Source organism: Augochlora pura, chromosome 2 (assembly GCF_028453695.1).
Source record: "Augochlora pura isolate Apur16 chromosome 2, APUR_v2.2.1, whole genome shotgun sequence".
In the NCBI taxonomy this organism is placed as follows: Eukaryota; Metazoa; Arthropoda; class Insecta; order Hymenoptera; family Halictidae; genus Augochlora; species Augochlora pura.
The window spans coordinates 14,620,623-14,646,975 of NC_135773.1; the positions used below are offsets into that span (position 1 = coordinate 14,620,623).

At 44.2% G+C, this 26,353-nt stretch overlaps 1 protein-coding gene across 3 annotated transcripts in view; it reads right to left on the minus strand.

The window, feature by feature from the left end:
- LOC144474596 (FH1/FH2 domain-containing protein 3-like) overlaps positions 1 to 26,353 on the minus strand; it is a 294,352-nt gene that overhangs the window by 88,721 nt on the left and 179,278 nt on the right. For all 3 annotated transcript variants that reach the window (XM_078189652.1, XM_078189662.1, XM_078189672.1), the window contains one exon: positions 4,256 to 4,314. In XM_078189652.1, the coding sequence (XP_078045778.1) occupies positions 4,256 to 4,314 (59 nt within the window). The remainder of the gene's footprint in view (positions 1 to 4,255; positions 4,315 to 26,353) is intronic.

The window sequence follows — 26,353 nt, forward strand, 5'->3', positions numbered from 1 at the left end:
TGAAACAAAAACTGCGAAGCCGGTGATTTCGACCGCCTTGGGTAGGTTAAGCGTTGGAGCAGAAACGACTGCAATTTTGAGGCTGGTGTGCCTAGTCTTCATTACGATGCAAAACTGGAACGGGAGGCTTATTAGTTGCCGCAAGAGAGAGAGAAAAAAAAGGCTGCGAGCCGTGTATTTAGTTTTTTGGTCGCCCAGAAGCCCATTAAATGTTAAGATCGCCGTTTCCTTGAAACGGGCGTAGTTCAAGGGTTCTCGCTCGAGACCGGAGCCGTTCCGATGGGGTCGGGTTTCGCGATGCACGCGCGCGATGCAACGACGTGCCCGGGATTGAACGCTCTCGAATACGAGGACAATCATGATTACATTTAGTTAGATCATTTACACTTGTGCAAGCGCGACCTGGGGGGGGGGGGGCGGTGTGCGCGCGACGTATTCGCGGGGCCACGGAGGCGGCGTAATCACGTTGCTCGAGTGGAGCAACAACGGGCTCTCGTGATCAAATTCACGCCGGAACTTTTTATCGGGCATCAGGGGGCGCCCCGTACGGAACACGCGTTAAGAAACACACAGGTTCTTTCGGTTCGTTAAGAAAAAAAACGCCAACCTAACGAGAAGAATCGTCCATTGTGCCTTCCGTTTCACGATGGAATCATCTTCTTGACCGAATTTCGCTTTTTAATTGCATCGCCTGCTTGCGAGACTGTTTACGATTCTTCCGTCAGATACATTCGTATTAGTCTTGTCTACGAATGAGCTCGTTGAAACGCGGCCGATTGCTACTACGTTCGTCTGGTGTTGTAGCCCACTTTCGACTCATTAGACCTACAAAAATTAGATCAGATGAATCGTTCAGATAAACAATTAGAGAAGGAAAGCCGCACGTTTTCTTCGTTTCGATTACGAGTTTGCACAGCGTATCGATGTTCAAGCGAAAATGATATTGAATTCGACTGCACTCCGGGTTTCTATCGCACCGATGAATATTTCAAATGAATCCGAAGAATTTGGTTACGCTCCGCGATGACATCATTCGCCGCCATAAAAATACATAACTGCGGTATGAATATTCTAACAGGAAATTTACGAGATTTGAGAGAGGACACTTCATGAATATTCTACCGCGAAATTTTGGAGACGCGATGGAAGACACATAGATATTGCAAAAAATTATTTAAACCGATGCATCCTGTCTTAAGAAAATATTTTTCGGTTTTAAGATAGCATGATTCTTTAAATCAAATATCAAAGTTCCGCTTATGAAATGCTATTGCTTTAGTTCTACAAAAATATTCGAGTCGGAATTTATTGGAAAGAAGTAACCGAAGACTTTCAACCCCAAAGAACTGAACCGTATACATAATCTGCTGGTATTGTTAGTAAATTAAATTTACCCCTCACCTGGTTTCTATACAATAATTTTGCATAAAGATTAATAGATGGATGATCATATTGTCCAGGAAGACTGTATCGTTTAGTTGCCACAATTTCCTGATAATTAACAGACAAAATCGACCTGCCTCTGAATAAACCTCTGAGAAACGGTTAAAACGCTTCCGGCGTTAGCAGTTTGCCGGACGATCAGAACGATTGACACGCAGCAACAGCGGATCATTTATTATTTTTTGTCCCGTCGAATTTCTCTCCATCGACCGCCGTCTTTCCCGCTTTCCCCGAGATTGACGAAATAAGATGTTTCGCCGGCGCTCCTTATCGCCTCGCAGCGATCAATCTTTCCTGTTTTCTTTTTTTGTTGTAGCAGAAAAAAGGCGTGAAGTGTTCCACGCGGGATGGCAGAACGCTCTCTCTCTCTCTCTCTCTCTCTCTCTCTCTCTCTCTCTCTCTCGCTCGCTCTCTTTATAACAGGGACGAGTCGCGTCGGCCGGGAGGAAAAACGGCGCAGCCCATTTTCACGGTGATTTCGTGGAAATCTCGTCGCGTGCCGCACGATTCAATTTTCCCGTAATATTCTGATTTAACGGGGCCGACCGCCTCGAGGAGAAGGGACGTTTTCCCCGGCGCGGCGCGACGCCGTGTTCGCGCGAGTGAGCCGACAGCCGTCGCTTTCCGCACTCGGTTACTCGCCGGATAATTAAGGCGTCGAACGGAGCCCGTGGAAATATTGCCGAGACCCCGGCAACTCCATCCCTCCTGTCAATAATCCGGAATTTCCTACGATGCTCGAGCGGTCCCGAATCTTCGCGCCGAAATAAATCACCCACTTAAGGAATAAGTATTTCTGATCGGTTCATTTATTTTTCCACATACCCTGTTAACGCCTGCAGGCGTTCATCGCGATGGGTAGTTTATAAATTGCCGTCGATATAAACGTCGCTTTAACGCGATCACCACATTTTCATTTTCTATCTTCATGGTTAAAGGTCGAATATTTCCTTCGATGTAGTGCATTGATATAGTAAAATATTCAAACAATTTGGCAAACAAAAGTAATGGACTTTTTTACTAAATATTATGTTACGTATTATAATTTTATACAGCAATCTGAATAAAATCAAATTACTTTCGCGTAAAATATGACATCGTGAACAACAGTTCTATGAGAAGTCAGCAGCGAACGTGTTCAAATTTTTTTTTTTTTTAATTGATCGTTAGCTTTTTTCTTCGAGGCCATTTTTGAGCATTTTAAATCGTGCAATTATTATTTTCCACTTGTCCGATTGATTTAAGAAGGATTTGTGACTAGAACCGTATAAAGTAAGTCACACACTTCTTAGAACCTCTGATCGAGAATCTCAAAAAACATTTGTAGAAATTCGATACAATATTAAGTGTGCTATTTTCATCGCAAGAAAAGTGCTCGGCTGAAACGCCGGTGAAGAATTGCTAAAGAAATTGAATGAGAAAGAAGCTGCCTCTTTATCGGGCATCAAGAAACCTAACGCACCACGGTGATTAATGATTCCAGTCTATGACTATCTAGGGACTTTTGCCGCGGCTACACTGTTCTGCACTTTATAGAGTGGTCATTCCGTGGGACGTGTTCAGCGGAAGAATTCGTCCGGTACATTAATATTACATTAAATCTGTTTCGAGAATATACATACTATATCGACCAGCGGATCGCTCGCGATTGTGAAATTCTTTTCACGGGGCCGGCTCGCAGCGCGATTCGACATCGCTGAATAATGAAGGCGGCCCGAAATTTCGCGCAGCTTTTCAGAATATCGAACGGAGCTGGTCTATGGTGGAAAATGTTTGAATTAATGATTTGTTGCCGCGTACCCGATACGAGTTCCCGTGTCGCTGCCGCGCGGGGGGGTTGATTTGTAATGCAAAAATTCCGTTCCACGCCGTTTCTGATATTTCAAATGGAATATTCATATCGCGCCGAACCCGGTATAATTTAATCACGGAAAGTAAAAATCTAATTGGATTAATTAAAAGCAACAGGGAGACTCGGTTCCCGAAAGCCGGCCTTGTCTATTTTGTTCGCGTTACTACGCAAGTTTTAATGAACCAATCAACGTTAATGCCGTCATTTAAATTCGAATTATTTCATTCTTATCGATATGCTTTACGCAAAACGTAATTATATCCAGTGTGATCGAACTCGTTAACGGAGATACGCGCGGAATAAACTCCCTTTGGACACTCTGCGCACGTCGAAGACGGGATTCTCGAAAATTAAATACGATGGATGGATTTGAACTATAACGTTCAAACAGTTTTGGTCTAGTTATAATATTTTTAATAGTTGCAGTAATTGATTTTCCTTATCGATTAACCTATCAGTTGTTGCGACCTCTTTGTAAAGCTTCGATATAGCGACGACAAATAAAACATAGTAATTCTATCACACTACATAGTTTTTCGATAATAATTATTTATATTTTCGTACTTGTTCGTTTAATTCGTCTCGGCTTGAAAATATTCAAAAAGTCTTAAAATTTGCGAATATATTTTAGTTTTTACTAAAATTTCATTTGGAACAGCAAATTGCCACGCGTGCCGAATTTACCCGCGATAACACAAAACACCGACATTTCTTCACGACGAGTATACTAGTCGAAATCAACTGACTGGTTAAGCGAGAAAAATACACCGCCCGTGCAGCCGGACGACGGCAATTATTCGACGGAAGAATGGTTTATCGATGATCGTTCGTGGGCCAATAGATGGCAAATAGATTGGATCGAGCGACGCCGGACCGCTGGATCGTCGTCAAGGACCGATCCATCGGAACGGATCGTGAGAGGCCGCGGTTAGATTCGAATCGGATCTTCGATGTACTCACCTATGATGGTGTGCACCCTCACGGACAGCTGTGTCCTGAGAACGATCGAGTTCTTTCGGCTGCAACAGAGAAACAAATAGAAAAATCAGTGAACGATCTCCACAGCATGACCGACGGAACTGGGCTAACCGTTCGTTCGCGAAACTCGTGGGCCACGTCCCGCGGATCGGATCGAAACCGGATGGAAAACCGTCGCGATTGGCTAATTATTTCTTCCAGCTGCGGGAGATAGGGCTGGTCAATGATTCCCGATTGCGAATTAATCGAGCCTATCGGTCGGTAATTAGTTAATTGGAGCTGCGTGAGTCGTTGGCCAACCGTCCCAGCATGTTGCTCGGCGTGTATGCATGCACGCGCTAGCTCGCGTCAGCTCGCGCGAGCACGACTCCTTACGAATTAGGTTAAAGTGGCCGGGGCTGGCTCTCCCCTCTTCGGTATCTGTGACTTCGCGCACCTTGGCTAGTTGCGAACTTTAAGGCTCTGCGAACCTTCCCACGCCACGCGTCCCTGAGAACCTACTGCGACCGTGTAGACAATGGACTTCGGAGTCGGCCGGGGAAAAATGGCGGCGCGGGGAGAGGGCGAGCGCGAGCAGACACCGGCCCACAGGCCAAAAGGAGACGAAGACGAAGGCGGCCGTGCCGCGCCGCGCCAAACGCATCCGGGGCGAAAAGTCGGGTACGTACGCGCGTTAATAATGTTTCCGCTCGTTAAACGAGCGAGACGGCCCGCGATTACGCGTGTTCTCCTTTTCCCACACGCGCAACAGGCCCCTCCAGGCAACCGCCTCCTCCCCCTCCTCCTCCTCGACTCGCTCCAACGTGCCTCCGGTTCCACACACACATTGCTCGCGATTCCGACGCGGTCCGAGATCGATCCGAGATTAAACGCGATTGTGTCCTCGTGGAAACGTCGGGTCACGACGCGAAATCGGTTCCCCAACGAGGTGCACGTGCACTCTCGGAAAAAGTACAGCGGCACGCTGCTTGCCTGCCTGCCTTGCCTGCCCGCCTATCTCGCTCTTCGTAAGCACCTAACGTTACTTCTTTCCACGGAATTCCTTCCCTCGAGATTGATTCGCCGAGATTTTTATGCTTCGCTTCGTGGGACTTCCTCGGGCTTCTTTCGTTCCTTGCCACCGGGTTCATGTCGCTGAACTGCTCGCGAATTCGAAGGGAAACAAGAAAACTAACGACTATCCCTGTTTCTCTCGTAATTCGATATACGGATGCATTAACCCCTTGCACTATAATAACGAGTCAGAATCGTGATGAAGATTGTTGTAATAAATCGAGGCGTGGTTCAAAACTATAATTATTTAATATGAAAGGTACAATTAGGTTAGGTCTCTCTGTGGACACTACACGTTTACCAGACAGAAGACGGCTCAGAACAGACAGCTGTACACAGTCTCGCTTCACACTATAGCTCTCCGACGGAGACGGAAGGAGAACTATCTCACGATTCATACATATCATATGGCGCGAAATACAAAATATGATAGCTAAGCTATATTGCAACATCCATTATTTCCAACAAAGATAACATGTACGATCTACTAAACTAGAATAATATTAATTTCTTATACATCAAATTGAATTCTTCTGTTGTCGAAGTTTAGAAACGGAAGTAAATAAAGACAATACAAGGAACAAAAATTATCTGGTAATATTAAGGAAAATATTAGAAACAAACAAGTGCTAATCAGTGCAACGTAAAAGGAGTCGTAGTGCAAGGGGTTAATGCGCACGATGCTTCTAATTTTTTCAACAGGAGCGTTTTAATAGCCTTCGACTTCGACGAACAATTCGCGGATCGAATAAACCAAACGATCGAGTGTCTTGTATAATGGTACTATGCGAATTTTTGCGTGCGATCGAAATTTTATCACGCGATAATGATTAAACTGCGGATTTTATGCATTTATAGCAAATAATAAACGAAACACAGCGCAACAAATACAAAAGAAGAATTTGGAAATATTGCATCATTGTATTCATTGCATGTACATCGTTGAAAATAAAAATACATTTCTAACTAGTTTCTGTTTGATGTAAGAAATGAAAGACACGTAAATTTATATTTTATGTAAATATCCGCAGTCTGCTAATAACAATATTTTTCAAGCCCAAATTAAAAACAGCATAATGTTTAATGTCCTCCTAAGTTTCACTAAAGATTAGGTCGAAACTATTTTACAACTCACTATCCCAAACTTACTCGAAACAATTGATAATACCTGTCAAATCGTTCTCCACACGCGACGCGAAAGTTACGATCGTACAATGAGAAGAAGTTACGCAGTAGGATCGCGTCGCCCGGCCGGCAAGTGCGAAGGAAACTTTTGATCCCGGTCGCTGGCGGGACTATCCCGTAAACAAACAATTTCCATGAGAATCGAGGGAAAGAAGCCGGCGCGGTGTAGAGTCGTCGTCGTGTTCCCTTAAGAGACTTCGAACACAGACGCGGGCTCAGGGCGAGAAGGGTGCGGGCGAAGGGAGAGGTTTGCTCGAATAAATTAAAAACTTTCCGGCACGAGGCCAAGTTCAATGTCGATGGCCGCGGCTGGCCAACGTCTTGGTGGTCGTTTACGTTTCCACGTAAACACGCCGGCAACGCCGTGTCTTCTTTTCTTTCGTGTTGTATTCAATCCCGCGGCTCTCGCGTAATTGTCGCGTATTGTTCGCCGGGTAATTGCACGAGAACAGCCGAGTCGAGGAACGTGTAAGGGAACTCGCGTGGGCCCCCGCGTCTCCTACCAACCCCGGCGCGGCGTAGAAAGTAGAATTTCAATTCCGGTAGATAGAAATTTCGAAAGCCGGTTCCCTCCCGCGCGAAGACAGGTGAGACACGGGGGGGATTGGATTCGTTGTTCACCAGGAACGCGACTGCAACTTCAAGGGGCCGAGAATTCCTACGGAGCTCGCGAGGAACCCGTGAGGAACCCGCGACGCGGGTAGACGGCGACGCGACGAGACGAGACGCGAGGTGCGACGCCTCGAAATAAGACCAGAAGCGGAAACAAGGGGCGCATTCAACCCTGCCGCTCCTATTGTTAACAGATCCGAGCGGATTCTGTCGGAATTCAAGAGAGATCCCGTTTTATTTCGCGAGGCTGCCGGATCGTGTTTGTAGACGGCGCTCGGTCCGGCTTCGCAGCCGAATAAAAGCGCCCTCGAGGCGATAGTTCGTGTAATAAACCGTTCTCTTTGGCCCGGAGAAATCTCGAGATTTATCTCGTTGCGTCGTCGAGTCACTTCGCAAAGCGATTCTGTATTTATTCGTTGTGCTTTCCTGCCGAGCCCTGTCCGAATTTCTTAAAAGAAATCAGATCTTTAGAAACACTTAGAACTTTATAGACTGCCCTTGTTTCAACGAATTTCGTAAATAGTTAACCCCTTGCACTATATTAACGAGCCAGACTCGTGATAAATATTCCACGCAAGATCTATTAAATACGGATATTCTTCATTTTCTCTAAATCGCAAATCAAATTGTATTCTTCTGTTATCAAAGTCTAAAAACGGAAGTAGATAAAGACAATACATAAAATAAAAATTATCTGATCCTATTAAGGAAAATACGTAATAAGTGCTAATCAACGCAGCGTGAAACGAGTCGTAGTGCAAGGGGTTAAATATTTACGAGTCTACAAAGAAGTTGTTTTTCTATGTAAAACTAGAAAAAATAGTTCACGGAACGACGTTCCGGCACAGTAAATTAATTTTTTGATAGAAATTGGAAAGTAGAATTGGTACGCGCAGACAACCGGGATCATTACTTTTTTCTTGGAACATGAATTTGCAAAGGTTGGACGATAATTGATGTGCGACTTTGGGAAGAGTAGAACAATGGAAGGCAAATATTTAAATAATTAATGTATGATAACCCCATTCTCAAAACAGAGCCGCGATCTTGGAAGAGCGTTGCTAACGGTGCCGCAGCGCGTGAACTAATTTTATAATCCTTAGTTTCCCGTCATTAAATTCTTTTGGCGCTCTAGGAAGCGAGCCTTCGCGGATCATATGTGCCGCGCTAGATATCATAGTTTGTCGGTGCTGTAGTGGGTCGACCTAGAGGCTAATTAGCTTTTTTTAATGCTGTTCCAAAAATTACGTTCACACAATGGAATAATGACCAAACGAAGAAAAAAATAGAATTGTTAGATTTGTACACAGTTTTCTTGAATGCGCTAATATTATTGGCTAGTAGGTGGACGTTTGACTTATTTTTTACAAAATCGAATATTAAACTATTGTAAAAGGTTATTATATAATCGTGAAAGAACGCTGAAATTGTAAAAGGATGTATGAAGATGGTAGTAAAGCGATTCGCTGTCGATAATACCTAGATTGCGAATTTTATGCATTTATAGCAAAAATGAGTAGGTAAACTTTAAGTATACTGTAAGTATATCTAACTTCTGTTTCCCACAGTTAGCATCGCAACCATTTATTCTGCATAAAGATTCGCCTTCAAATTAATATCGATTTCCAAGTGATGATTCCAACAGATACGCGACTCGAAGGTTCATTCAATGACGAGAACAGCCTACAAATTATTCGCTACCTGAACCTTCAGAAGTATAAATATTTCATCAATAATAGCATCGGATTACAAAGCCAAAGATAATTATCCCGTCAATCAGACATTTTGCCGCGCGCGATATTGCTCGAGACAGGTTGTTGCCCGAAACCGAGCATCGGGTATATCGAGCCGTTCGACGGCAAAAGCGCCCCCGGAAGCGTCTATTTAACGCCACTTCGTAACACCGGCAAGAAACGGTGGCATTAAAGCCACTAGATGCAAGAGTATCGATAATCGGTATTCCAAGAAACTTCGCAGACTATCGGTCGCCGTCGTCAATTGAAAACCGCTTCGGGGCCGGGGTTATCGCGCCGTACCCGACCCAAGCCCGAATCCCGCCCCCGCAGGCTCTACCAGAGAGGGGTTTCGTCCTTTTTCCAACCCAACCCCGTAACCCGCCCCGGTCCCGAGCCCTCTCGACGGAGTCGCGATTAATGCGCCATTAAAGGAGATTGGAAATCCTTTCGTCGGGACTTTCGTCGCCGTGCTTTACGGACGGGGGACGGCGAAGTTCCCACGAGCATCGGCACCGTCCAGGATTTTGCATTCCATTTGCAAGGGAACGGCTCCCTTGGCTAGCTTTCATTCTCCCGCGGGTGTACTCGGCGGCGTCGCCGTCGTCGACGAGGCGGTTGCCAGGCGTCGCGAGGCGTCGCGAGGCGTCCCGCTGCGACACGACGCGACGACGCGCTGCCCCGATCCGCAGCCGAGATCGCATTTACATCGAGTTCCGGCTTCTCGAGTCGATCTCGAGGACCCCGTCAGCCCTCGCGATACCATCGACCTGTTTTTTTTCGGGGGCCTAGTCACCCAGCCAAGGTCGAACGTCCTCGAAATGGCATCCTCGATTTGTTTGAACGATGGCGGTGATTTTGGTCCGGCTTTCGAAGCAGAACGTTTCGGAATGGAGTACAGGTCGTAGGAAAGGGACATTCTGTTTTTCTGGGAAATAAAATATTTGGTAAACCCGGTAGATACCCAGCCAGTCAAGATCGAATGTCCTGGGAATAACGTGCTCGATAGCTTGAAGGATGGGAGAGATTTTGGCCTGACTTTCGTGGAGAAAGACTTTTGGGATGGTACGGAAGGGATATTGCGATTGTCTGAAATGTGAAATATTAGGTTGGCTCGGAAGCTACTCCACCAGCCAAGGTCGGACGTCCTTGGAATAATATTCTCGGTGGCTTGAAACATGCGACAGATTTTGGCCTGATTTTCAAAGAACACCTGAACTGAAATGAAAACGATGTTGCAATTTTTTGAAGAATAAATTACTAACTTGTGCCACAAATTCTTTCTTAAACGATGCCTAAATACTATCATATTGCAACCCTTCTTGGTGCATCAGTTTTACCTAAGTTCAACTCTATTCGATGCATCGAAAAAATTAAATAATCTATTAACGTTAATTTGAAGAATTATTCCTTAAAATTCCTTTTAACCAAATGAATAGTTCTTATTGACCAATTAACCTCCCTAATCCCATAACATCTGATGCAACAATGTCGTTTTGAGTTCGCACGGATGCTCAAGGATGAATATAAAAATAGTAAGATTAATGAAACAAACGTGACGTTCGGGTACCACGGGAATTGTCCATGGTTCTCGGAGTGTTAATGAAAGCGATCAAAGAGACCGACGGTTGTAACGTCCTTGACCTTACACGCGCCACTTAGAATCGATGGGAATGCCTCTGTCCCTGTTTCAAAAGTTTCAGGAAGCGGGGACATTTAGCAGAATTGCGGACGCGAAGCAGGCTATCCAGCTACCATACGCAGGATGTGTTCAACAAGTCAAGCATAGTTTCGCTGTTGACTAAAAATATCAAATTGTCAATCTACGTTGAAAGAAGTCACCATGGTACGATGAAATGTATTTTGGAAATTCATAAAGTAATATCTACATTTATTTTTATATTTATAGTATTAATTAATTTGGAGTGTAGAATAGTTTTATAAATAATTTCGAGGTTAATCGAAAGTGTTCAGAATATTTTTTGCTCTTGGATCAATGATCAGGTAACTCTGATCTTCTGCTGTTTGAGAGACTATTGAAAATAACATGTGCAAGTTCTGACATCTTCGCTGTCTCGACAATCGTCTTCAGAGTGTAAAGATGGAGCTACTCGTCATGATAAAAATAAAGCAAGAACGTTACGATGAATTATTAAAAATTAATAATTAACAATAAACACATAAATACTTAGTTACTACTTCGACAACGTTACTCTGTAGTGCAAAGTAAGTTTACAGTCGTCAAGCAGAGTTTATGCAGTATTAAATTCCGCTGAAGTACGATTTACGTTGCCATAAAGTCACCGGGAATCCAAGTTGAGCCCACCTGAAATTTGCGACGGGTCCAAGAGAAAATTTCATTCGTAAACACGCGGGAGACAACAGCGCGACGCGGCGAAGGCTCGCGTCCACCGAAATCATTGAAACGTGGCACGGCACCTCCTCGGGCATCTTCCAGAAAAATCGGCGATGTCCGTTGGGCCACGGCCAACTGGTCATCCTTGTGCCGGGCTATAGAGATGCCAATTGGCCATTGCCACCGCATGAGCCGCGCGCGCCGTGACAAATCCAGCGAGAAATTAGGCGAATCGGCGGCGCGTGCGGTGCGGGGCGCGAAAACCGACCGACGCGGGTCTCCGAAAAACAACGAAGTCGGCGGCGTTACAGAACGCGATGATGCTCTAACAATTTCAAGAATCATGGCCGCAGTTATGCGACCAAGGATGTCGGGCTACGCTCTAAGTATGCCCGGGAGACACGCGGGAATGTCGGACGGTAATTACGGCGACGATTCGTCGGGAAAAGATTGCTCGACTGAGACGCGGACGACCAAATTCTTTCGCTTAGCGTCGCTTGCACGCAAATCGCCGAGAACTAGGGAATCGTGGGACCATCGACCTGTGTTGCACACCGTGCTGGTTGACGGCAGATACGGTGTGCCACACGACTCCTCCATTTGCCATTATTTCATCATTTTTTTAAACTACAATTGCTGCGAGTCCAAGAATTCGAATTTAACACTTAAAGGGAGAACTTTTATTTTTTTACGACAAAGACGATTTTTCTGTTGCAAAATCTTGGACTTTAACTCTTTGGAAGAGTGTCTGCAAGATTGTGGGGGTGAGAAGTCATGAAGTACTGAAATGTATATTGTCAATAAAAATAGAAATAAAGTATGGGAACCGAACGATTTAAAATTCTGACCGTATCTTAAAAGAGAGTCCTTTTTTCATTCGCAAGTTGTACAATTATCCAATTTGATCACGGAAAATTCGAACGTTGAAACATATTTTAGAAAACATCTAAGATTTTTATGTTCGACGAAACACCAGTCTTACGGGTCGTTAATAAAATACGGCTCCGTAATGACCACATAAAAAACACAGCAGATAAATATAATCGAGCAACGGCCAGGTTTCCGAAAGGGATTCCGCTAACAGTTCCAAAGAGCATAAATTTCCCGTGGCTGTGAAGGGTTCAAGAAACCAGTCACACGGAATAAAGCAATAAATTTCCAATTTATAGATTCCCCGCACACCTGCTGGCCGGTGTGTGTTCGCTGGTCCCCGGGTTACGAAACGTCCTCTATTCAGGTAACACGAACTCGCGCGAGCTCCCCCGTCGAACGAGTCGAAACCACCTACGAATTATGCAAGGAACGAGCGAGCGCAACAAAAGCACAGAAATAAGACGTCACGCTGTGCTGCCAAGTGTTGAGTCACTAAGCTCGAAAACAAAATTCAATATTTCCGAGTGATTCGCCGGGAGGGGAAAAAAAAGACAAAGGAGGCGCTCTCGAAATAGTCCGGCGAGGTTAAACTCGCGATCGCGAAGCTGTAAAATCTGCACGTTATTGCACCGTCGAGCACAATACCATCGAAATTCCGTCGAAACGATCGTGACTAATGTTTAATCGAAAAATTATGCTAATGAATAACGATTTAAGTAAAATTGTCAGACCTATATTACTGAAAACTGTGTAAATTTTAACCCTACTTTGGATTGAAACATTAAACTATTACGACTATTACGAAAGAAAATGATCCCAAGACAGCGAAACTGGATCGAGAGAAAACACAGAGAGTGAATTATGTAACCGCTGACTCTACAAGTGCGATTAAATCGTACTAAAATAATGTTTCATTAATTCGCGATGCTAATACCCCTGTGTCATTTAATGTTGCATCAACCGCACAATCAATTTCTTGCACTATTTGTAAAGACCTTACGACAATCGTTTGAAATTGATGCGCGGCCTCATTCGCTGGTTTATCCACTCGGGAATCACATCCTGCAACGGCGCTATTAGAATCATTAATATTAACTTATAGCATCAGATCGAAACACGTGTCTGCCATGCTCCCCCCCTAGTAACTGTCGGTCGATGCGTTAATTATGGGAATCTACTCGCGTGATTTTTAGCGTACAATGTAGAACCGACGGCCGATTAGCTTCCGGCAAGGACGCCGGTGATTTATGCAGGATCGAATGACGAATTAATTATTGCGGTCCGGCCAATCGGTCGAATATCGCCACGGTAGGGCCGATTACCGCGAATAAATAATGGCCGGCGATGAACCAACGATTGCGCAAGAATTCTAGGCCGACCGACTCGCAGAAGGGTCACCTCGGCCTCCCCTTTTCAGTCCATAAATCACTCAGGAATTAACCCCTCTAATTGGTCCCCGCGTATTCTCTACACAACCCCGGGTATTTAAATCGACGACGACTAGGCTCGCGGTTATGAGAACGCGGACGCGCAGACACCGCGCACGCACGCCTCCATCGAGGACGTTTTTACGCGGTCGATTTAATTCGCTCGTATAATTAGTCGTCGCTCCTACAGAAGTCGGTTCTCTCTGTCTCTTCTCCTCTATCTCTCTCTCTGTGTCTCTCTCTTTCTCTCTCTCTCTCTCTCTCTCTCTCTCTGTCTCTCTCTCTTCCTCGAGCGCTTCTCGGACCGTCAACGGGCTAATTGGACCTCTCAATTTGTCGCGAGAGACGAAGAAACGCCTGGCTAACGGAACGATCTTCGAATCTAATTGACCAGATAATATTCAGCGGAGCTATTTCTGTTAGAAATCTTCGTCCCCGAGCTTCTGCCTGCAGGCTTAATAATGATCTCTTAAGCAAAGACCATCTTTCGCGATTCGATAATCCTCTCCGCTTGCCACTAATTATCTTCTTATATTACTAGCCCGGTGGGAATTCTAGAAGCTGCGTCATTCGCGTGCAGGTGGTATTCGATGTCGTCCACCGTTTCGTTTTCCTATTATCGTTCGGTCATTATTGAACTATAAAATAAGACAAAATTACTTCCTTATGAAGTTTTTATCACTTTGAATTTTTAACGACAATAGCAACAAATTCGACATACTTGCAGCCATTATCAGAAATTCAAAACGAGTTTACATAAACTGTTCACCTAAACCGCTGATTCCTGTATTATATTAATATTAATTTTTAGTTTTCTATTGTAAAAAATGAGGTTTTATCCGTATATATAAATAAATTAGATATAATTCAATAGAATGTGAAATAAATATAACATTGTTAGTAGTAGAAGTAAGGATTGATTTAAGGAGAATTCTGCCCTCCCTCGACATCAATAATTAATCGTTCAAATAAATATGAGCTTTTTTTTCTTCATGAAAGTATTGTGACCGATAACTTGTGGTTATTGTAACTCTAAAGAAAATGGCACGGCAAGGGGTTAAAGACAGACCCGGAGTCTGCGTAATCTGGGTCATACGGTCAACGTGTTCCTTTAAGGTGATTCCCAAGGAAGTAGGTGCGAACCTCGGCATTGAAATTAATTTAGTCGTTCGAAGATGTTGGTCGGAACGGTGGCCAGAAATCGCAGCACCGTCGCCGCGAGGTAAATCATCGATTATCCGTGTTTCCCAAGACGTTAGCGAAACAATGGCGACGATGCATCAAATTGACGCAGATTGTCGGGGGCACGTCAGATTCAATCCCGGCGGGCATCTAATTTTCCGTGAACGCGAAGCCAGCCCTCGGCCGGAAGCGATCCGTCACGAGACAACGGTCCGGAAAGTGACCGCGATTCCGCCAATAAGATGACATCGACAGTCATCTGTATCCCGCGGCGACGCCGCGGATCTTCTCATTGTTGGCTCGATTCGACCTCGTCGCCCCTGTCGCTCTATTCGCAGTCGATTCGCCATTCGATCACGGGGATCACCGGGGATCCACGGCGTTCAGGCGCGACAGCCTGATCGATGATCGATCGAGGCGTACTCGTGACCGAGCGATTCACTTCCGTTCGAGCGAACGCCGACGCGGGACGCGAGACCGTGGAGGATTCAACGAACCCGACGCGACGCGACGCGACGCGACGCGCGCGCGCTCCGGGAAAGAAACGAACGAGCTGACTAGCTCGTCTCGAGATTTGTCGAGAAGTCGAGTCACGGGCCGTGACCGACGGAACACGCCGAAGTGAAAGTCAAGGAATGAACAATCGTGGCCCAAGTGTCATCGAGTCGTGAACCGTTTCGTGATTGCGTCCGAAGCGAGGGACCGTCGCGTCGCGTCGCGTCGCGTCGACTTTCGGGGTGACGGGTTGCGAGGACAATGGCTGGCTTTCAGGAAAAAGGACGTCGCCTCGGCTTCTGTATGCGTCCGGGGTCTTCCTCGAATTTTTTCTTGCAGCCAGCGTCGCGATGCAGAAGAAATGCCCAGCGGAAAATAAACAATTCGGAAACGGAGCCTTTCTTTCGGGCCGCTGAACGGCGGTAACTTTTATTTAGACATGAGAAGAGTTTAAGAACTGGAGGCAAGTTAGATTTTCGAGGATATGTCACCGTACAAGGTAACACGAAAATTATCATTAATGGCGTTAAAATCGAACGCTTGAAAGTGTACAGGTTGCTCGTGAAAAATGTGGATGCTTAGTCCGCCTCGTTAGCTTCGCGGCTGTCCGACTGATTTAATAAATTTGTTTTCGAAGGAGCGTTACAAGCGATTTGCATTGAATTTCGCTACCGCGTGAACGGTGACTAATTTCTAAATGCGAAATGAACGGCCACAAACTGTGCCTCGCAACGAAGTTCTGGTCAATTTGAAATTAAAATTACTAGGACGGAAAAAGAGTTGTTCGGCATTGTCAGTTGAATTGATGACAAGGTGTTCCGTGATTAATCGACTCATTAATTTGGCCGAGGAATTGCTGTTTCTGAGCAGCAAAAAATAAACTTTTTCAGGATGTAACGTTTTCACCGTGCTTCCTACACAAAAAATTATTCAGCGTTCTATGGTCACGCTACCCGTCAAGATTTTGCCGTTAAAATCGCGAGTCACGTCCGTAATCGTAGTACACACCATTTTCTTCGGCAGTGTGAATCGAATACCACTCGGCATTCATCAATCTTTCGTGTTGCTTCGCTGCAGTCGATTTCGCTCCAGTTCTATCAGTCGCTAACCCTTCGTAAAATTAAGAAAATTTAAATATTACAAAATCCGAGTGTTCAACAATCTACAAATCTGAGTATTCAAAAATCTGTCAATCTGAATACTTGAACATTTAAAAATTATTTAGGCTTCGAATTATCGATCTAAAGGTTTCAAATCGACGCGATACCTTACAAATAATGTTAAAAATCCGTAGTGCAACGACTATAAATGAAATTGAAAGCAACGAACTTAGAAAAAAAGAAAAATTAAAGGCGAGGGAACAGTTCGCAATAAATCCGTAAACCGAACAAAACGATTCAGCCAAGTGTACAATATCCCGGGTAGAAAATGTCGATTAAAAGCTGTGCACGTCCGCTTCCAGTTCTTTCGCGCGTCCATCGGTGTTCGATCACTGTTCACCGCGGACCGCGACACCTTAATTGAAACTTTTAAGGCAACCACGCTCTCGGCAAACGTTTCTCTTTCATCGCGGCCGTCGATTAGCAGCGCGGTCGATCGATCCCGCGAATTGTCTGAGTTCTATAGAAACCCGGCCAGAAAGCAAATTCCAAATCGGACTGGAACCGGGCTGGCCGGTTCTGCCGGCTGCCATCGACGCAACCTGAATTCCCCCCCGATTAGCTTTTCACGGACAGAGGAAGGAAAGTGGCGTTTCACGTGACGCGTCGCCGCGACTTCGGTCGGCGATTTTTCGGGGCCGCGCGATTCGATGAAACGACCGACGACGTTCCTACGAGCCCCGCGCGACCCTCGGCGATCTTCGCGGCGGGCGAAATTCACTTGGACCGGGGCGTGCCGCGATCGATTCCGTCGAGATACCCCGATGTGACCATTCACTCGTTCGTTCCAATTATTCAAATGCACCCTTGCACCTGTTGCGCCGCGGATGCGGCCGCGCGCGTCCACCCGCCGCGCCGCGCCGCGCCGTTCCGTTCCGCCTCGCGCTTTTTGAATAATCACCGGAGACAGCCGCGAATATATTATGCATAATTTCGTGAGAATTATATTCGGCTTACCAGCGCCGGCACCCCGATACAGAAGACCTCAGTTACTGCTCGAATATTTACCTCATCGACCTCGTCGCGGGAACTCTCTTTCGCGTTCACCTAATATTTACTCGCACTCCAAATTCAGCGGTCAATTCAACACCGAACCCACCGCGGACCAAGTCAAACTGACATTTATTTACGTAGATTTCTCACGATTTCTATGATAACACCACCCGGGGACCAATTAAGAGATTTGTTGAAGCGATTCTTGTGAAACAGTCTGTACGATGTCAACAGCTTTCGAACCAGAAATGTGAAACTTGATCTACGAGAATTATCTTAGGATCGCCTACCAACCAAACAAGTATTTATAATCCAATAAAATATAATATAACGTTGAAAGTGATTGCATTGTTTAAATTAAATTTGGCACAAGAGCGTACACGTAAGAGTTTTATGAAGGAAAAATTTCTTATCATGATAACAGCGTAACTAGCAGCAGTCGTCGTGTCTCCGGAGAGAAGATATCCTAGTACAGAAGGGGTTGAAATGAAATCCTCTTGGCTCGTTGAGTCGCACGTATGAGAACAAGCGAATTGCAAATCTTTCCGCGGAATAGAAATTTTGCATCTGTTGCAAGAAACATAAGCACTTATAAATTGCTTGACTGATTTAGGAGGCCGAAACTATGCGGCCACTAATCTTTAATTGTTCGAACCCTTCCACCGTGACGAGGCGTCTCGGAATTTATTAAATCGTCGATATAATCCGGTACACATACTTTAAACGACTGAACTTAATACACCGGAGAGTTGGTAGGAGATAGTTAGCCACCCGTCCCAGTCTGAACTGTGTCCAACGTAGTTTAACTTCAGTCATCAGGCGGAAACTGGAGTCTTTCGCGTGATAGAGTCATCAGGGGGATTCAATGTAATCGAATTGCAAAATCTGCTCGACCTGCTACGAAATTAACGAAATTCTACCGAAGTCCGCTAAGCCAACGAGCTACACGGAAACGTGCAAGAGACGGATTAACATTTGATGCACGCGCGATTACATCGTTCGAAATAACATTTCGAACATTTCGAACTTTTAAAGCACTATATGAAATAAAAATTCGCACTGTTCACTTTTTTCGCTTGGTTTTATTTAAATGTACACCCCCTAGAAAAATATTAAGACACTGACGAAAATTATATAAATAGTTATTTCAAAGTACATAAATATAATTTACGTTTTAATTGAATTAACTTTTTTCATCCTGAATGCAATATTTCAATTAGTACTGAACAAGTATACTTTTACGGGGGCGTGTATATTTGCTTAGGAATCTCTAAAACAGCTTAGCACGAATAAACGAAATTCGCTTAAAACGCGTTAAGCAAAATAATTAGACGTTCGTAATACTAGATCTCGTATTTACTTTGCCCCTAAACATAAATCAACGATAGCCTTCCCCGCGTAACTAACGATCCTCTGTTTCCGAACGGCGGTGTAAATCGAGCATCGATACACAATCGGCTACAACTTCCAAACTCCCTTTCGATTAAGCTTTCGATCACGCTCGAGCGGCCCGATCCCGCCGAGCAGAATTATCTGGCGAACTGTCGCCGGGGTTACAAGAACAATTACCAGTAAGGTGGCATCCCGTGGTCGTAGTCTCATGTCCTCGGACTAATCCAGAGGCGGCGGAGCACTCAGGCGGATCACTTTTATTCAATCACAGCTGCCGATACACTGGGCACACGGGTTCCGAGTTACCACTTTGTGAACGGTACTCTCCAGACTGCGAATATTTCTGCAAACACGATGATCTTACTATTCCATAATAATTTGAAAATTTGTACTCGAAACGATGCTTCGATGTGCTCGTTAAAATACAATATCACTGTTTCTTTGAATTTTGGCGGACGAAATGTAAAGGTTTGAAAATATAATCTGTTGATCGAAATTGACAGAAAGTTGGAGATAATTAGATTTTTAACAAAATATATCAAAATATAACAAAACACTGTCGCGGTATAAATTCATTACATAATAATAATAATTTTAAATAGAAATTATGGACCTCGAAAAGGTTACGAACGATATACACAGCGATCGTTAGAACCACGACGGAAACAGCAATTTCGGAAACACACTCTCACCATCAATTCTATACGAAACGTTAATTCAGCGCAAATTATTTGGATAAAATTTCGACTTAAAAATTCCCGTACAATTGCTTGCTTGTTTTCACAGTTCGTCGGGTAGAATTTGCAGAAAGATTCGCAGCGGCGATCCCGAGCACGTACCCCGATAGCGAGAGAGATCCAGGCAAAAAGGGATGGAAGTAACAGAGAGACTAGAGAATAGAGTGAAAGGGAGACAGCTGGAGAGGGAGAGAGAGAGAGAAAGAGAGAGGAGAGATATTGTTGAACAGGCCCGAGGAACACTCGCGACGGTCTCGAGGTCTAGGCAACGACTGGCTGCTACCAGGATGGCCTGTTGCCGGTCTGGTCCCAGCGTTCGCCACAATAGAAACTGGTGGGAGATCAAAACGCTGACTGGTCGCTAATGCACGCGTATACACAAGCTCCGCTCGCGCGATACATTCTTCGGTGCACGCGTGCTTTCAACGGCTCGCCTCTCGCGCGATCCTCTCCGCTCGCGTCGCGTTCACGCGCGAGAATGGAACCGTGACACACACGTGCGAGTGCGCGGCCCGAGGAAAATACACCTGGGGAGGGTGTTTAGTCAGTGACCCGTCGGTTGCCAATCGTGGGAGTGGTTCGTTCAGGTGGACGTAGTCAGATACGGTCAACCAGTTTTCTTGCACTCTAAATGTCGTTTAACCCTTCACGGTTCAAAACATTTCCTCCCTTTTGTTTCAGAATTTGATGGAACGATATATAACTATTATTGTTCTCACATGACACATAATTATAATTTATATAATATATATAATAATATATAGTAATACGTGATGTATGTAATATAATATACTAAGTCAATTTTATTAAATGTAAGTTGAATAAAGATATATTTCTTTGGCTAATAATTGAAACAGGTTTTTTTGATCATAAATGCATAAAAGCTGCAACTTATTCGTAAAAATCAGCAGAATATTACTGCAAAAATCTCTGTGGCATCGCGTGTCCATGCGAAATTTAACACTAATTTAAATCAATTTTTACATTGCTAAATTCTTATTTAATAAATAGCTTATAATTTAAGTGCAATACAAGTAAATGCATACAAGCTCACGTACAAACGAAATGAAAAGGATCATTAGCATGAAGATATTCTAGGTCGGAATGGCTTCGACTAGAAACGGTTGATCTTTAGATTGCAAAATTGCGAACGTAGTTTAACATTGAATGATTCGAGCAGGACTGCTTGAAATGGAAAGTTGAGAAATAATTGGGCTATCATGTAGATTACTGGAGAAAGTGCTAGCGTCCAATGAATTTGTAAGAAAGTACTTAACCTTCGACGGGACCACGCGCTGCATTTTTTTCATAAAAACGATGCTTGTCAAATGCACGAGTCGTGAAGGTTGTATAACTGGTTAATAATTCGGTGTCTCGAACGAATGGTCCGAAAGTTGTGGTTTAATAAATCTGTCGGTGGCATAGGGGAGCGGAGGTGTTGTTTTTAGCGAGCCGCGTGGGTGTTTGATGGTTTTCTTTCTCGCGGGAAATTGGTGCAGGTATTCTCGAGGGTGGCGGTAGCGCAGCTGTCAGGGCTTTTATTGTCCACTGTCCGGCATGCGAAAGTATCGCAAGGCTCGTAACCGGCGACACAAGAATTATGATTATCCTGGAAAGAAGCGAGACCTCGAAATGCTCGCAAACTTTCTATGGAAATCAAGGCCTCGACATTTTCTTCATATTTTTATGCCTGCGTTCGTCTCGTGAATAATATCAATTATCAATGGACAGATGTGTCAATACTGTCCCATTCAGTAATTGAACGTTTTAATTAAAAATATTCTTTTGTTTGTATGTACTACAAAAATATTTAAAAGACAGAAAACGATGATAGAACATAATTATGATATCACACCATTTTAAATTGACTAAAACCTTAACTTGTCTTATAAAAATATAAATAGTTATCCAAACACGAATTCCTACAGATTAGTTGTATCTGTTAATTTTCAAAGAACTCTCATTAGACCGTTCCTAAAAATTTGAGTTTCAGAACATCGTGCCTAACGAAACAGAATAAATAAAATAAATAACAAAAGAGTAATTCGAAATTCGATCTGACAGTCGTATCGGAATATATTCAAGCATCTGCCAATTGGAAACGGCAGCTAACCCGTTCTCGAATGTACGTACAGAGGCGAAGGAAGGCTCGCGCAGAGACGTTCGCAGAGTCGGTTCAGTGCTCGAGGACACGTTTCGTCTCGTATCATGCGTAGAGAGAATAAGGGGACACAATATCCGTGGCGCGCGATACGCCTGTGTGCCGGCGCTTAATTTACTTAACACGGATACGCACCGCGGCCCGAGTATCCTCCACGCTCCAGTAATTACGCATGCAATTTCTCTGCAAGGCCCTTAGGGCACGTCGAGGTCGAGCGATCTCGCGGCGCGGCGCCAACTCCCCGACAATTTCGCTTTTCGAATCGAGACCACCTTCGGTCCGGCACCGGCCGACCATGAAGCCATGAAGGATTCTCCACGTGCTTATGAAGACCCGACCGTACCACGGTTGCAACGGTGCAACGTTCCAGTCGACCGTCGCGTCGATTGCAACTGCCAGTCGATTATCCTTTACGCCATTGACACGCGTTCCTCGTAAAACTGTTCTCATGGAATATTTCCAACGACGGGTATTGATGGTGCAACGACGAGAACGATCAATTACGAAGAAAGTTAATAAACGTCTACTCGATACTTTCAGAAGTACCGTTCGAATTTTGGTAATTTAAGCAAAAATATTTCGCTGCAAATGTGAGAATGCTATTACATATAAAACGTATCGGTATTTCAATAATGCGCGTATATATTAATTGCAAGCTTCAAGAATTGTCTGTATTGGTCTCGAAGGTACTAGTCTCCACGGTACAGCATCGTTAATTGCGTTCATTAGAGATTAACGATCTGATATAAACCAGTTGATATCCTATCAAGAAAATAGTCGTCGAGTATGCGATAATTCGTAGGTAGAACGTAGAAGGTAATTAACTGTTTCCTATGTAATTAAACCTTTAATGTTCCCTTTTACGCCGTCGATTGTAAAACGTTATGAACACCTGACCGCTCCAACTTATTAGCCCTATAACCGGCCACAAGAAGCCCGGTGAAAAAACAATGCCCGAAGACGTAGTGACGCGTCAACGATCATTAATTACGGAGACCGATAGCGGCGAAAAGAACTGTTGCAGCGTCCGCGATTTACAGCTGCCCGATAATTACATCCGTATTATACGCGCGTACGCGCTCGGTCGCCGCCAAACCGCAGAAAATGAAACTATTAGGCTCGATTTACATTGACGCGACGCGGCTCCGCGCGGCAGTCACGCCACGATCATGCTTCGTGCAACTGCTACTCGAGCCTGTGCCCCGAGGCGTCGTCGCGGCCACGCATGGTCTATCCACGTGGAATATAGAATTACGAATTTGCTTTGAGCATGCACGATTTTTAGCGACCATTACATGTAAATTAGGTCTGAACATTTCCCATTTGCGAAACGATGCCACCTGCAAAAGTTTCGCGAACACGTGTTGGCTTGTTAACGATATGTGATGTGGAAACTTTTTAACAGCGGCGAAACTCTCTCTCTCTCTCTCTCTCTCTCTCTCTCTCTCTCTCTCTTCGTTCAAGTTAAAATTATATTTTTCCAATCTAACTTTTACACCAATCGCAGTCCAGTTTTAGTATTTTTGATGCAATAAACGATTTCGAGTATCTCACAAGGCTCCTATTAAATTAATTCTTATAAATCTACATTCGGCTGTGCAATTATAGATATATCGAGCAGATTTGAGAATTTTTGAGATTCAAGCGTAAATAATGAACGATTACGTAAGAAACAATCTTCGGTTTCGAGAAGCGAGCAGCGTACAAATGAGAAGACAGTCGAGAAGAAGCCTAAACAAGAGAACTGTTGTGGTTTGGAGTTGAAAGAAATTCCGTGAAGATATTTGGAAAACGGTAAAGCCCGGGAGTTAATGCCAATTACGAAGACGGAAGTTTTATCGAGGTCTGAGAGCCACGGAATTATAAACAAACATGATTCCCATGAAGATTCTACGAGCATTAAAATCGCTTGGTTCCTGGTAACCATAAACACCGGCTTCCATCTCTCGTGCGGAGTGTGTATTATAAATTCAAGTCAAACTCAGCGAACAATCTCCGGCAAGAATTCACGCAACTTTATGGTTCTACGAGTTATACCACTTTGTTGAAACCTGGAGGGAATAATCGAGCGCGAGGTCCCTAAGCGCCAGTTGAGAATTATTTTTACATGACTCAGCTTCTATACGATATTAATTCTTAATTATCAGAACGAGTTCTGAGATGCTTCAGACGTATTAAAGACACTGTAGATCAGACAAAAGAACGTGTCTCGATGGCCTTGAATATATATCATTTGTTTTTAGTGACAGGCAAAGCTGTTGAGCGAGAATATTATTAGGCTCGCATGAATATATATTATGGTGAACAAAAAATTGTTTTCGAGATCTTTCGTTTGAGATTTCAAGATTGTAAGATGACCATCCGAAGACAAGATAAATTCGAAGGGTTATGTTAACAGAAGGCACAAAACATGGCCTTCGACAAAATATTTCATTGTTTAGAATAGAGATAGTACAAACTCTATGAACTTTTAATCAATTGCTAGAATTCGCAACAAGTAAAGAAGAAAAGAAAGAGTCTCATATCAGGGTCACAACCTCCGCTATATCGCCACCATAACAACAAGTGACACACTATCATAAATTACCCGCTCTATCTCTTCATTCCCCTTCTCGAGAGTGACATTAATTTTCCAGCAGCCCCAAATGGCGCAACTATAGCGCGTAACGCACCTTAAAGCCGCGCGTTTCTTGCAATTTAAACATGAGACTACCACCTTCATCAAGTAATTCGCTTTAAAAATATAATTCCCCATTTCTCTCGCCTCATCCCTCCGTCCCTTAATTTTCCTAAACCCCTTCAGCTACATTCTTCCCGTGGCCAACATAGGAAAATTCTAAACGAAGATAAATAGTCCAATTAAAAATAATTTTGCTTTCACCTCTCTCTGACAGACTCTTTTCTCCACACCCGGTTCTTTATAACTCTTTCTGGCTGAATTCTTCTCTTGACCAATGCAAGAAAAAATCGTAAAATAAAATTTCCTAATATTCCAAAATATTCTAAAATATTATCCCCTTTATTTCTCATTCTCTTTATTTCTCATTTTTTTTATTTTATTTCTTATTTCTATACTCCTATTAAGGGCATGTCCAACGCTTCTATTAAAGGCATGCTCCATTATGACAGCTCGTTTTATAAACTATCGTTCTCCACCCTTTTCTTCCCACCTTCTTCTTCGAGCCCTTATTTTTCTACCCCATTCATTGGCTTCTTCTCTTGACCAATCCACAGAAAAATTGCTCCAGAAGAAAAACCAAGAGTCATATTTTCGACTTGATTTTGAGACATATTGTTCCCTCCCGTCTCCTTTCCGCCACCCCTATTTTTCCATATTTATCACCGGCTACCTCCCTTGACCAGGCCACAGGAAATTCCTCGAGGAGACAAATCTGCGACCCGACTACGACCGTCCGTTTTAAAAAATACTTTTCCCCAAAGCGCATCCCTTCCGTCCCCGATTTTTCTCTGCCCCCCCCCCCCCCCCCCAAGCCGTCTCCTTCCTCGCGGCGAGGCATCGCATCGGCAGCAGGAAATTCCACCGGGGCAGGAGGGACAAACGCCCAGGCGCATCCACCGCAGACCGGTGGACGTCCGCGAATAAAGCAACTCGTTAATCTTCGGTTGTTAGCCAAGATGGAGTGATACGTATCTCGGGGTTTCTGTTGCAGACGGATGATTCGCCGAGGGTACCGCTATCACGGGAACTGCCTCGGCTCCGCGCCGCTCCGTGAGACTGTAGGAGAGCTTCGATACGGGGACAACGAAAGGGTCTCGGTAACTGGCGTGGATACCGAGGGCCCTCGCCTCTCGAGTACTTGCCGGTCCTTGATCGTTGCTCGATGCGGCTCGAGGATAATTAGCCGCGGTCGGTCATAATTAGTTGACGATCCGCCGGCTATTAAATTATTACCTTGTCCCAGAAATCTTATTCGTTACCTGCTCCACGCTTACAATGCAGCTTCGCCCTTTAACCCCTCGCGGAGTACTCGTTCCGTTCAAAAGATTTGAAGCGAATAATTCTTTCCTTTAGAGTTCTAAAGTATCGCGTTTAATTGAATGTCTAGCTATAATTCAAATCCTTGTGCGTCAATTTTCTTCACATATTTTGGAAGGAATTTAATTCGAAGAATTTAACAGCTTGCTAGGAAAAGTAGATAGCAAAGTAAATATTCAATATTTAGGTGGCAATTGTTGAAAATTGGATTTGATAGAAACTAATTAGTTACAAAATGGTCTGAATAAGTAGCGTTAAATTCTGTAAAACGGTCTGCATAATTTTCCCGAAGGTTTCCATTACTCGGCAATTTCGTCGACCGGAAGCAATCGATCGTGCTCGCAGGCAAGATCAGTCCATTGCTTTCTACCGAGTTGAAATTCTATCGTACGAAGACTTCCAAGAAAATTACGATACACGGAAACATTACGCGGCCTGATTAGGTTCCCGATTAAATGATTCGTAGTTCGTCGAAGCTGAGGATACAATCGAAGGAGAAGAGATGGCCAAACGATCGTCCACGAAATTTTCTGCTCAAGCATCTTTTCAATATAGCTCGTCCTCTTGGTCGCCTCTCCTCGCCACTCTTTAGCTTGTTTACTCCGCCGTTTTTCAACTTTCCGCAGGAAGCTTCACGGTTTTTGATCTTGTTCTGGACAGAGTCCAAGAACCGGCGGCGGCACCTTTTTCTTTCATTGTTTTTTCATAATTTACCGCTTCAACG